Source organism: Melanerpes formicivorus, unplaced genomic scaffold (genome assembly GCF_026170545.1).
Source record: "Melanerpes formicivorus ecotype bairdi unplaced genomic scaffold, bMelFor1.0.p_v2 SCAF_36, whole genome shotgun sequence".
In the NCBI taxonomy this organism is placed as follows: Eukaryota; Metazoa; Chordata; class Aves; order Piciformes; family Picidae; genus Melanerpes; species Melanerpes formicivorus.
In genome coordinates, this window is record NW_027142388.1 from 744,114 (window position 1) to 757,930 (window position 13,817).

The 13,817-nt window shown below is 52.3% G+C and overlaps 1 protein-coding gene across 3 annotated transcripts in view; it reads right to left on the bottom strand.

The window, feature by feature from the left end:
• The window catches only part of GGT1 (gamma-glutamyltransferase 1), a 32,248-nt gene extending 18,993 nt beyond the window's left edge, over positions 1–13,255 (bottom strand). The window contains exon 1 of one of the 3 annotated variants that reach the window (XM_068157161.1): positions 13,005–13,255. In XM_068157161.1, the coding sequence (XP_068013262.1) occupies positions 13,005–13,051 (47 nt within the window). In that variant the 5' untranslated portion in view covers positions 13,052–13,255. Of the gene's footprint in view, positions 1–6,447; positions 6,595–7,146; positions 7,197–13,004 lie in introns of those variants that run through there. The other 2 variants (XM_068157163.1, XM_068157162.1) reach the window with 2 other exon arrangements.
• Positions 13,256–13,817: the final 562 nt, after the last annotated feature.

Sequence of the window (13,817 nt, forward strand, 5' to 3'; positions counted from 1 at the left end):
GACATCTTGTAGGGGAATTGAAGCTGCAGGCTACTGAAGGGAACATTTTGCTGAGTTCACTAACCTCAGAGGTGTGATGGCTCCAGGTTTTACGCTTCACAGCAAATGCAGGGCTCTAACATTATGCCCCTGAAGCACGACTAGGGCACAGGAGTGCCTCTTTGTCACCACATTTGTCTCAGCATGTGTGTGTGGACAGGCTGGTAGCTCTGAGAACCCCCTGCTCTATATCATCATTCTCCAACTGCTGCTCTCTGCTCCCACTGCTGAAAGGTTATAACAGTGAGCCACCAGAATGCAATAGGACAAGGGGCAATGGAGAGAAACTCCAGCACAGGAGATTCCACCTCAACAGGAGGAGGAACTTTTCACTGTGAGGGCCACAGAGCGCTGGAGCAGGCTGCCCAGAGAGGTTGTGGAGTCTCCTTCTCTGGAGGCTTTCCATCCCCATCTGGATGTGTTCCTGTGTGACCTGTGCTGGATTCTATGCTCCTGCTCTGGCAGGGGGGTTGGACTTGATAATCTCTGGAGGTCCCTTCCAACCCCTAACACCCTGTGAGCCTGTGAATGAAGCACTTTTCTAGGTCCTTCTTCAAGGGCAATGGAGTTTCATTCCCTGGTATGTTCTCATCAGCACAGAGCCAGAACGAGCTGGATGCTCCTCAGCAAGTTACTCTTTCACTTCTGCACAAGCAGAGGTGAAGATGGGGTCAGAGAAAGTTGTGAAACCTGGCGCTGTGGTTTCTCGTTCTGACAGGTGAAGAGGTTGCCGTGTTCAGGTTGTGCTCTGCACAGCTACCTCACTTCAGCTGCACACAGCCTTTGGGAACCGTCAAGCACCTCTGCCTAGGCACCAATACAAAGGCAGCCCTGTTTGTATCTCAGCTTTGCAAGTTTCAAGCAGCAAAACCACACCTCAGACAATAAGGTCTGATGCTTTGGTGCTTTGTTAACCTCAGCATCTCGACCCATTAGTCAAAAACAAACAACAAACCCAGAAATGCCTCCTGCAGGGCTTGCCACCACTTTTCATGTCTGATGTTCGGGAGGGGATTTCAACACACCACACACACTCACAGGATCACAGACCCCAGAACTGTTAGGGGTTGGAAGGTGCCTCCAGAGATCATCAAGTCCAACCCCCCTGCCAGAGCAGGACCATAGAACCCAGCACAGGTCACACAGGAACACATCCAGGTGGGGATGGAAAGTCTCCAGAGGAGACTCCACAACCTCTCTGGGCAGCCTGCTCCAGGGCTCTGTGACTCTCACAGTGAAGAAGTTCATCCTCATGTCGAGGTGGAACCTCCTGTGCTGGAGTTTCTCTCCATTGCCCCTTGTCCTGTCACAGGATGCAGGTGAGCAGAGCCTGGCTCCTCCCTCTTGACCCCCAGCCCTCAGATATTGATAAACATTGATTAAATCCCCTCTCAGCCTTTTTCTCTCCAGACTAGAAAGCCCCAGGGCTCTCAATCTCTCCTCATAGGGCACATGCTCCAGTCCCTTCATCATCCTTGCAGCCCTCCCTTGGACTCTCTCCAGCAGATCCCTGTCCCTCTTGAGCTGGGGAGCCCAGAACTGGATGCAATATTGCAGGTGAGGTCTCAGCAGGGCAGAGCAGAGCAGGAGGAGAACCTCCCTCGATGTGCTGGACACACTCCTCTGAATGTCCCCCAGGATCCCATTGGCCTTCTTGGCCACAAGGGCACATTGCTGTCCCATGCAGAACTTGTTGTCCACCAGCACTCCTCATCTGAACCTCATCCACAAGTTACAGTGGCACAGAAGCAGCAGGGTGCAGCCTCCTGTCAGTCATGAGGCAGTGCCCTCTTGTAACAGCGCTGGCAGATACTGGAAAGCATCAGGCAGCCTGCAGGCACTTTGGGGAGCTTTTTGTGTTTGGTTCCTCCCATGCCCCCCATTGATTTTTTTTCCTTCAGAGGAATTTCATGAAGCAACACCAGCAGCGACTCAGCCAGCAGAGATCACACAATCACATCCCTCGCCCAGGCTCCTCCCGTCCAGGGCAGAACATGCAACCCAAGGTCTCCACTTCCCAGCAGTTTAACTAATGCATTATTGGAACTGAAGCTGTTTGGGGATGCCCTCCACGGGCAGCTGAGCTGCTTTCCCCACCAGGAAGTCTTTTCCCTCTAGCAGAGCAATGTTGCAATCCAACACTGCCTGAACACGAGCATCAGCCAGGATCCTGAGTGCCCAGTAACCCAGAGGTGTCCATAAGCATGTGGGGCTCCATCCCACCAGCTAACAGTTTCTTTTCTGACCCCTTGCTGCACTCTTCCACATTTCATAGTTAAGCACCAGCTGCCTGGGTCCTAATTTAAGCTAAATACCAGAAAAGAAACACTGATGCACAAGAGATCAGTGCTGGGAAAGCCCTGGGAAAGGAGTCACTAGAGGAGACTTTGACAAGGTAATTTAGAAATTGCAGAAGTTGCCCTGCGTGCAATAGGTCAAACTGACTAAGAGCAGAGGCACAGTAGGTGGTTTTCAGTGCTGGAATTAACTAAGCAGATGTTTGTCCATAGCCAAAGCATCTCCCTCCCCTCCAGGGAGAGGATGTTCCACCTGCTCAAGGAGAAGGAGCTCACCAAAGCCCCATTCTATGGCCTGGCTTCCCATCATCATCCCAAGGTGCAGACTCATCCCTGGGGCAAAGGTAAGTGAAAAGAAAGGTAACTGGGGATTGATTGAGCCTTCCTTGCCAGCAGCTTGGCCCTACGAGGAGAGGCTGAGGGAGCTGGGATTGTTTAGCCTGGAGAAGAGGAGGCTCAGGGGAGACCTCATTGCTGTCTACAACTACCTGAAGAGAGGTTGTAGCCAGCAGGGAGTTGGTCTCTTCTCCCAGGCAAGCAGCACCAGAACAAGAGGACACAGTCTCAAGCTGTGCCAGGGGAAGTTTAGGCTGGAGGTGAGGAGAAAGTTCTTCCCAGAGAGAGTTCTTAGCCATTGGAATGTGCTGCCCAGGGAGGTGGTGGAGTCACCATCCCTGGAGGTGTTCAGGAGGGGATTGGACGTGGCACTTGGTGCCATGGTTTAGTCAAGGGGTCTGTGGTGATAGGTTGGACTCTATGATCTTTGAGGTCTCTTCCAACCTTGGTGATTCTGTGCTCTTCTCCCCACACAGGTGGCTGAAAGTGTGCTGTGGTGTGGCAGCTGAGGAGGCTCCTGGGTGCTGCTGATTGCTTTGCAGAGGGGACTGTGAGGTGCCTTTAACAGAGACCACTGGGATGTGCTCAGAGGGAGAAAGTGGTGGTGAGGAAGCCTTTGGAAGCTGCGCTTCTCTCACATCAAGGATTCATGCTGCTGGCATATTCATAAAGCTGCTATGATCCCAGTGGATTCTGATCCCTGTCAAGTGATTCTAATCCTAATGCTATTCCAGCTATGAAGGAGAGCTAAACCTAAAGAAGGTGATGATTAGACAGGGCTGTAAAACTCTCACATGGATTGGGACAGCTTTGCTGGGGCATAGCTTACACAACTCAGCTTCTGAGAAGGGGCAGCACAAAGAGCTCCTTCCTGAGCTCTCCTTGCAAGGGTATTTCTGCATCTTGTGTCATCTTCTTCTGCCAGCCAGCTAGGATGGAGTGTGAAAGGAGTAGCAGCTTACTGCTGGTGCTCTGTTTGCAAGAGCACTTCCTTGGCTGACATAATAAAGGATATTAACTTTTATTCCCTATCTTCTGATTACTTTCTATTCCAACTCAGCATGACAGCAGCAAGGAGCAGCTCATTCACATTTATCTAATTTCAAGGCCTATCTGACAATAAATGCTTCCACTCCTCCCTTCCAGGTAAAGGTGGCTGTCCTCTGCTCAGGGTTTGTCACCTTTTGTCACTTTTCCTCACTCTATTACCTTTCTGCTGTGTAGACTCAGCCTTTACTCATAAACTTTCTCTCAGGTTCCAGAGTTACCAAAACCTGCACCAATCTGCTAGCAATTTATTTGCTAGCTTGATGAAGCTCTTCCATCTTTGCACAGCCTTTCTGCCAGGCCACCAAAGGGGCTGTGTTCTGCAGCTCTCAAACCTGCCCTTCCCTGCAGCACCAGCAACCAGCTCAGCCACAGGCCCAGACAGCTTCCCCTCAACCTCACCACGCTAGAATAAAAGAGGGGAGAGGGCTCCTGAAGGAAGAGAAGGGTAAAGAAGAGGGAATAACATGGGGGAAAGAAGAAAACCTAAGCTGATGGAAGGGGAAAACAAAGGAAGAGGGAACAAAGGATGGGAGGACAAAAAGCACCTAAAAAAGTAAGAAAGGGGGAAACCAAGAGGGAAAAGTAAATAATGGCCACTCACAAGGCTGGAGGCTTCCTCCAGTTTAGCCTGACTGGTGCAGCTGGACCTGTACTTCACAGACACATGGAAGTTCTCAGATCACAGGTGAAGTTTGGACCTTTCTGCTGCACTGCAGAGGGTTGATTTGACGTTATTGACATAGCAGGCAGCTATTTATTTTATAGCCTGTAGAGCATCTGGATGGGGGGGGGGAGGGAAGTAACAAACTGGAGGTGTTCAGGAGGGGATTGGACACGGCACTTGGTGCCATGGTTTAGTAGTTATGAGGTCCTGGGTGAGAGGTTGGACTTGATGATCTTTGAGGTCTCTTCCATCCTTATTGATTCTATGAAACAAAAACACTCAGGACTGCTTTTGCTCAAGAGGTTCCCACAGACGCCAGCAGGATATGGGAAAGAGCTCAGCTGGCAACTGAAAAAAAGTGAAAAGGACTCTTAGCTACCTGCTTACATCCACCTGCTGCTGCTAAATCAAGGACAGCTGAGTGTCTGAAAGGCTGCTAAGCTCTTTGGAATAACTTTGCCTCTCCTGTGGCAGCCAGATCAGGAGATGCACTCCAGGACTGGAACCTTGTGCTGAATTAAGGAGGAGAGCCCTGGTCCCAGAGAGCTGCCCTCTGATGTGTCAGAAGGGCTTCAGCACAAACCAAACAGCCATATGAGGGCTGAGTGGCTTTCTAATGGGGGATGATGCCCTTCTGCCACAAGACAGGCATCAGAGATGTTGGATTCAGCTTTAATAGTCTGCATAAGATGGAGATATCATAGCATGAGAACCAGCCAAGAGCAGGAGCAGGTCTGGTTTTGAAGCACACACAGGAAAGCCCTGGTAATGAGCACACAGTCTCCCAGGGGCTGCTCTGGTCCTTCAGGTGCCAAAATATTCCTTTTCCTGGATAGAATCTGCTTTTTCTTCCAGAAATACAGTTCTTTTTGATAGTCTTTGCAACAGACCTTCCTGTACAAAGAATTCAACCTGGTCTGCTTGGTTTATTTCAGGACATTTCTTTCTTCTCCGCTGGCCAGCTTACTCCCCTGACACAGCCTCTGCTGGGTGCTCACCCTGCTCTGCAGCAGGAGCTCTGTTCTCTCCCGCAGAATGATTCTTCCACTCCACTCTGCAGCTTTTCTGGCTCTGCATCTGCCCTTCCCCCTTGCTGCTAGGAAAGAAACCTGCCAGGGCTCGACCTCCCACCCCAAGAGGGTCTGCATCTTCCAAGTTACCACTTAGAAGCACAGAATGATGTGGAGAGAAGTGGTATGCAAGGTGTGTGGCTTTCAGCTCACTCCTTAGACACAGCTCTGAAGAGGACCACTTGCCAGCAGGACACTGACTTAGTAAGAATTTCTCATCTTTAGGACCTCAAGAAATCTTTATCCCACACAGTGGTTGCACACAGGGCACCTTGGAGGGGTTGAATGGTCCATGCAGAGATGACTTGATGGAGATGCCAGGTCACTAGACTTCCAGCTCTTTTCTCTGACCTCAGGCTCTGCCAGAAACCCCAATTCCTCTTGAAACCATCATGTCCTGCTGACTCTATCAAGCCACAGTGTTAAGATGCTCCTCTAAAAGGTGACTCAGTGGCTGTTCAGGCTGCCTGGACAGAGAGACCCTGCTGCCTGCAACCTGGCTTTCATGAATGGAGAGAATCCCAAGTCAACATAGTAGAACCAAGACCTGGTAATCCCTATAGAAGAGAGACACTTGCTCCTCGGACCTGAGCCTGAAGGCTTCTGACACAAAGGTGCACTGCAGTGAAGTGATTTTATGGAGCAAGAGTAGAAATGGGTAGATTCAGATTGGATGTTAGAAGGAAGTCCTTCCCCATGAGGGTGGTGAGACACTGGCACAGGTTGCCCAGGGAGGTGATGGAAGCCTCATCCCTGGAGGTTTTTAAGGCCAGGCTGGATGTGGCTCTGAGCAATCTGATCTAGTGGTAAGTGTCCCTGCCTAGGGCAGGGGGGTTGGAACTGGATGATCCTCAAGGTCCCTTCCACCCCTGACAATTCTGTGATTCTATGAGCTGGAAAGGTCCCTAAGGAAGGGAAAGAAAGGTCTCCTTCACACCCCAGTCCCACCAAAGCATGGAGGCAGTTAGGTAAAGTCATGCTGTTTACTCACGATTGAAAGGCTCTCTTCTCCCTGAGTGCAGATCACCTTCAGCTGGTGACCCCCAACAGCAGGCTGCTCTGCCTTGGGGTTTTTTGGCCCTTATTCCTCAAGGGTGGCCAGGAGCAGGGATTTCAAAAGCAAGGCTGGCCACACAGAGCCGAGTGGCCACAAGGCTTTATATATGGGAGTGGTCAGGGAGGGAGCGTGATGTAATGAAGTCCTATCTTGGAGCAGTAAAGGCATGCCACCCTTCCCCCCTCCCTGTCCCTGCAGGTTCACAGGGCAAGCTGGGGACCGTGCTCAGAGGCTTTCCGTGCTGCACTTTCTCACAGTAAAGGCAGCAGCAGGGAGGGTGGAGGGTGAGGAAAGCTCTGCCCTGAACGGAGACAATACTTTGATGTTGGGTAGTCCCAGGAGTGGAGCTGTGCTGCCAAAGTTCTTTCTTCCCTTTTCTTCACACATCCAACAATAGCCTGCCAGTTGCTGGTGTTGCCTGTGGTGGAAGCCCTGGCAGCCAGGACAGCCTCTGCGCCGCAGCAGCCTCGTCCCCTGTCCCCATGCCCACCCTGTTAGGGCAAAGCCCTTCCCAGCGCCATTCAAAGCTCCCTGGCACTGGGGTGCTGCCCAGCTCCACAGCCACGGGGGCTGGGAGCAATGTGGAGGAGAAGGAACCTGCATCCCATAAAAGGCAGCGTGCTGGACACTGACCTGGGAAGCTCTTGAGAGGCACATCCTGCCCTTCTCCATCAGAGGAAGTCTTGTGGCCTGTGAATGGAGAGGAAATCTCTCAAGGGTGTACCATTGCTCTCCAAAGGGAACATAACTCATGTGCAACTTCCTTCACCACAGGGCTGTTGATCTTTCCCTGCAGGGCTGGTTTGACCATGCAAAGCCATGCACAAGGTGGGACTGATTCAGAGCTTCTGAAGTGCCTCTGGAAGAGCTGCAGAAGGGCGATGCCCAGTCTGCCAGAAGCTGTGTGTGTGGCTTCTCAGCAGGGGCAATGGGAAAAGGCAGGAGCCAGCCCGAGCTTTTACAACGTGGAATTCACAGCTTTGCTGTCACCTACCAGCAAGGGCACCAAGATCTGCAGGATCATGCAACAGCAGCCAAACAGAGGCCACCAGCTCATAGAGCTGAAATCCTGCTCTGACGGGAACCTCCACAGCTAGGTTTGGGTGGGGAAGGCAGATGTAGAAATGACTCTTGCAAGCAGAGCTGCTTGTGCAATGCAGAGTGACCTGGGCTGGAGAACCACTTACTTTTTTTTCCCCTCCCCAGCTTATTTTTCTGCCAGTCCCCTGTCCTCCTCCCATAACCCTGTGCCAGCCTAGGTGAGGGAGCCATTTAAAACTCTGCAAGGCGTGTTCCTGTCCAGCAAATCACGACCCTAAGGAATGGGCCTGCCCTCGCAGTGTCAAGGAGTTCCAAAGCAAATACATATCTGAGATGGATCTCCTTCTAACTGCTAGGAAGGCTGCATAAGAGCTTCTCTTCAGATCTAGGACAAAGCAGCTGTCACAGTGAGCAAGATTTGCTCACTGTATTTGCATTCCCTTGCAAATCACATCAACATGGTCTCAGAAAACTCTTGCTCTGTTGTTTTGGAGGGGGCTGGCTTGCTGTCTGGGATCAAATCATCAATTTTTCCTGGTTGGAAAAGACCTCTAAGTTCATCAGAAGCCATTTACATGGAATTGTTCTGATATCCTTATCCAGAGAAGAAATTCACACCTCCCCTGGCAGGCACTTTTCAGTATGGGACACAGCTGCAGCAGATTCCATCCACCCCAAGGAGAGCCCCTCATGTGCTGAAGGTGAAGTGTGTCTCTCACAGAGTAGTTTGGAGGCAGCCTAAAGGCTCTGGGAGAGTGGCAGATAGAGCACTAACCAACCTGTAAGCACCAAGAGGAATAAGGGGTCCCCCTCCCTTATTTCTCCACTGATCCATGGAAAGAGAGGGAGAGATTGCTGGGGACTCCGTGCAAAGCTGCCTACCAAGTAGCAGCCTCCAGTGGCACTCACAGGCAGATCCCCAAATTCCATAGTCTGTCCTGTTTGCTAAATTCTTATCATTAACACCACAACATTTGTTACTGCTTGACAGCATTGCTGAGCTACTCTCAGGGCCAGGGAGCCTTACAAACCACTTTAGAGACAGGGCAACAGAGACAGCCTCAGCCAAGGCTTCTGAGCATCTCAGTGCCTGGGCTGCAATAAGGAGTCTGCCCCTCAGATTCCTTTAAGCATGTGGCCAGACATCACCTCTCTTCCCTGCCATGTGTCTGGCACACTCAGTAAACCCAGAGGCAGCTGGAAGTGACAAGCCCTGACAGGGAGCTGCCTGCAGCTCTGTGGGCTGCTGTTTGCCCCCCGGTTTCTTCTGGCTTTGCTTTCTAATTCCCACCGTAAACAGGACATGAATAAAACATGAAGGTAGCTCTGGCTTCTTGTGAAAAAAAAATGACAGCAAAGTTGATTGCAGCAGAGGGGCTGGGAAGAAGTTCAAAGTGTTTGCCACTTAATGGAAAACCTGCAGATCATTGCAGAAAGTTGTTGGGTGACTAATTGCTGTTAAAGTCCAACTAAAGCAAGAGGGCCCTAAAGCCAGAGGAGCGAGGACTGCTCCCAGGAAGAGCCAAGGTCCACTGGACAGACCTCCACAAATTGCTGGTCCATTCTGCCTAAGGATCAGTGGGACTCAGAGAGGTGAGCCTCAGAAGTGATTCCAGGACACAAACCAACACTGAGCCGAAGCTCGCCCCACAGAGGTCTCTGCAGCCCCTCCTAATCCTCACCCCAGAGAGAGCCCTGCTCCTCGGGAAGCCTCACAACTTCTTGTCTCCTTCTCAGCAGGTTCTGCTGCAGGATCAGCTCTGAACAACAAAGGAAACTCGCAGCACAAAAGTCAGCACATCCTGGTAAGCCACCATCAGTCCTGAGTAGCCTTCCTATGCAAGCTTTCAACCAGACAACTTGGCAGCTCCTGCCCCAAAACCAGGGCGGGGGTGGCAGCCTCTCAGAGGGGGATGGGGCAAAGCAGCAGGGGAAAGAAGCAAGGCAGCCATCCTCAGATGTGCTATTCCCCCCTTGCCACCCCCCACCCCCACGTCTGTGGGTGCCTGTCTCCACCACTGCACACTGCAGGGCCACCTGGCTGACAGGGTTGTGGGAATCAACCCATCTCCAAGAGTGCTGCAGAAGCAGGGAGCCACTGCTGGCTGTTCAGGTTCTGCATGGGAAGAATTTACACTGAGTCCCTGAGAAGGCTGTAGATAAGAAAGCATTAACCTGCACGGAGTGTGCAGGGGCTGTGTGCTGTGTACTTCGTCACTATGCCTCCACCAGTCTCCACAGGACAAACAGCTTTGGTGTGAACACCCAGAAACAAGAGTTTCAAGGGCTTGAGGAGCTCTGTTTGATACCAGGACCCCTTTGCCTGCTGTGGGCAGGGGAGGAGGGTGCTCAGCAGCAGCACAAACAACTCACAGAACACCGCACAGGAAGATTGTGCCAGACAGCTCATGCTGCAAGAACCTGAACGTGCATCTGTTCTGTTCCAGCAGCTCTCAGCACCTCACACTGTTTGCTCCCCAGCAGATGACAGCCTTGGGAAATCCCAGGCATTTCTCTAGTTCTGCACCCTCAAAGACCAGGATGTCTTCCACAGGTTGAGAGAAGGGGTACTACAAACAGAGGCACCCCCTGAATCATGAGAGCCACAGCAGCCAGTGCCACCAGGCACAAGTGGGCATTTGCAGAGTGGGACAAGCAGCTTCTCCAGGGCAAATCCTTCACCACCTTCTGCAGACAGAAGGCTTCCCACAGGCTAGGGTGATATTCCCAGGCATCTCCCTCCCCCATCTCTCAGGTGTACATTCCCAGCTCTGGCTCTCTGATACCTAAGAAGATGGTTGAACCATTTTCTGGTAGCCAGCGTGCCTCCCTTTCCCCACCTTGTTCCCTGCATCTTTGCATGGCAGCACTGGGGAAGTGGAGCAGTTTGCTGGTGTGTAATGGGAGCTTTGAGGGAAACAGACTTTGGGGACTCAATGTCAGAGCTCTCTTGGCCAGAAGACAACTTTGAACTGCATCAGGGCAAGGCAGGACTGTGCAGAGACAGAGACTAGGTAAAAGAAGCTCCTTATTGTCTCTTCAAGAAAGCAGAAAGGAGCAGGAAAGAGGGGCAGAGTCCAGGGCTCAGGCTGGCTGTTCAGATCTGAGGCTACCAGAAACATTGGCTGCTCTTGAAAGGGCTTCCTGCCTCCCCCATACTGCCCTGGCTGTCTCACTGGCCTCCGCCACCGAGATCCCACCAGCCTCAGGCTAATTTGGGCTCCTGGAGAAGAGAACAGGAACACAATGGCAACAGGAATGAAAAGCAACAGGGAGGATGATGCCCAGGAGACTCAGCCTTATCAAGGAACAATGCTATATCAAAGACAGGGAAGAGCCTTTTATAAACCCCACAATTGAGCCAAATCCTGCAGGCTTTACAAGTTGCCCCCCCAAGGAATCCCATCATTTGGACTGCCCCAAAGGGGAAGCAGGTCAGGCTGTGTGCCAGACATGCTGCACACAGCAGGAACCTCCCCACTGCCCAGTTGCTGTTTGCCCTCTGTGCCTGCTTTTTAATGACTGATTCTGTTTGCAAAGCATCTCTTATAGAAAAGACAAATTGCATTACTCTCAGCTTATTAAAATCACACTCAGAGTGTCTCAGCTGTTAATTACACCCAGGCAGCAGTGTCACTGTAATTAAAGCTGGGACACCCGTTTGGGGAGCCGGGACCCAGCTGCCACATAACTGCTTCCCTGCACCGCTCCAACCAGCCAGGCTGGCCAGAGCCAGGCTCAGCCATGAGCCCTGCCCTGGCATCGACCATTCCATGGTACTCAGGCACACTAGAAGATGATGCACACCAGGCCAAGCATCTCCTCAGCACAGGAGCATGAGTGCTCTGGTTACCGCTGGGCACCCATGCTGGCTCTGCTGCACGGGCAGGGGCTGAGCGAAGGGAAGCGCACAGCCTTGGCACTGAGGCTGGGGGACTGAGAGGGGCTTGGCTCCTGTTTCTGCTGCTAAACTATTGCAATAAATCACTTGCCTGTCTGACCCTCCATTTCTTTGCATGCAGAACAGAGATTTGGGGCTTCTCTGTCGGTTAAGGGGCTCTGGGGACAGACTACAGAAAGGCCTCTTGCTGGCACATGTCTCACATGAACACCAACACAGCACTCTGACACACCAACAGTCATGACAGTGAGTTACAGAGGGAAGGTGTGAAGTGCTGGAGACCATGAGTCCCAAAGAACAGAGACAGCAGCAAAGGAGTTTACAGTCCTGTGAGAAGCCAGAAGCTTGCTGGAGAGCCCATCCTGCCCTGAACTGCTGGGTCTCAGGAGAAGAGCAGCTGCAGGTGTGCCAAGAACCAGGAGCAACACAGTGAAATACCTGCCCTGAGCTCAGGCCCCTCAGAAACAGGGCACAGCTGGGGCCAGCTCAGCTTCAGGCAGGTTGGGGCTGCCACCAGCACTGGCCTCCAGCAGTGGAGGGGATGCTTTGGAGGACACCACCTCCAGGAAGAGGGAGCACTGATTAGGGAAAGCAGATAAACACTGGTATCTGTTTTAAGATGGGTTTCCTTCCCACTGAAATCCTCACAGTTTCAGTGCTCAGCAGGATGCAAACACATCCTTAAATGACTTCCTGGAGCCCCAGTTTCAAAGACCAGTCCCTTCAAAAGCAGTAACATGCCAAGATCAATAGCAGCCCCAGGAGAGCTCAGAGCATGCCAGCTCCAAACCCACTGAGCTCTCAGTACAGCAAATCACCTCTCAGATGCTGAGGGGAAGCTCTGGCTTTCCACTTGTGAAAAGGCCACTGAGGCTTCCCAGGCAATCAGGCTTCCTTCTAAGTGTGGAGACAAAAAGCAAAGGATGTGGTCCTGAGAACAAGAATATATTCATTTTCTCCTTGAATGACTTCACTGCTAACTCCCTAAGGTCACAAATCAGGTGTGGGAAGCAGAGATCAGACCAGAAATTTTTAATCCAGTTGCAAGGTACAAGGGAAGACCAAATGATCAGCCTCTTCGTGGGGAAGAAGCTGAGTGGGTACCCAACATATTCAATGTCATTTACTTGTGGCCCAGCAAATGAAATGGCAGAAAGCAACGTTTGGATCTAGCAAAGGAACTACCAAAGAGTTTGTGGAAAACCTGAAAACAGCTGTGAAAGGAAGAGCAGATGAACAGCAAGGGAGAGCAGATGAAGGACAGATATATGCTGATGGGTTTGGGCTGTGAGCTCAATTTCACCACTGCTAAGTATCTCATGCACTGTGGTGAGAAGAAATGCAGCAAGAGGGAAGCAAGGATTTGTTAGCTCCTGATTCATCCCCTCTCATAAGAGCTCGCACATGAAGCTGGGTCTGTAAAGAGGAAAAGTATTCCTTTGAAAAGGCTCAAGAGGACAGAGGCAGAGGTTCAGAATCAAAGCTGGCAAACCAAGGAGCAGCTAGAGAAGCTTTTTGAGAAAGCAAGAGCTGAGTCCAAGCAACTTACCTAAGAAGTGGTGGAACACAAAGGTTATGCCCCCAGCCTGTGCTCATACTGAAACCCAAAGTGGGTCATGGGCTGGGGAGCTCACTCAAGTACACTGAGATCTCTCCAAGGAGCAGAATTCCCGGTCTGGCACGGGTCAGTGGTCTGGCACAGGTCTGGGACAGGTCGGCGCTCCGTCCCTGGCACACGTGTGCAACACCCCGGCGTGCCTCGGCAGCGCAGGATTCCCGGGAGCTTCGAGCCTGCCTCTAGCGACCTGCAGGCTCTGGCAGCGTGGGATCAGCCAGCCTCGCCTCGCCTCACCTCCAGCCTCCCTCCCGGCAGAGTGGCTCTCCCAGACACACCTGCGCGCTGCGATCCTACCTGGGATTGTTCCAGGCGGGCAGCGCCGCATCGGAGGGGTCCTCCCAGCACAGGGAGGGGAGAGCCTCTTCTGCGGAGCCGCCGGGCTGTGCCCTGCGGGGGAGAGGCTGGGGCAGTCCCAGTTCTTGTGCCGGGCACTAGGTGGCACAGATGGCAGGAAATTCAAAGGTACCCAGCCTTGCCATCTGCGGCTGGGGGTCTGCCAGCTGTCTAAAAGAGGTGGTTGCCACAGCAGCCCTTTGGGGGGATCCCCTCCGCGGGGTGCCCCACTTGCCACTGCTCTGCATCATCCCCTCAGCATCCCACCCTATCCTGTCCAGCCCAGGGGTCTCCCGTGCTGCACCAAAGCTGCAAGGGCCATGGCTTGCAACCATGCCCCTGCCTCCTGGATGGGACCTGCTGCTCATCACCAAGCACGGGCTGGCAAACACCTGGGTCATGGAGCAACCC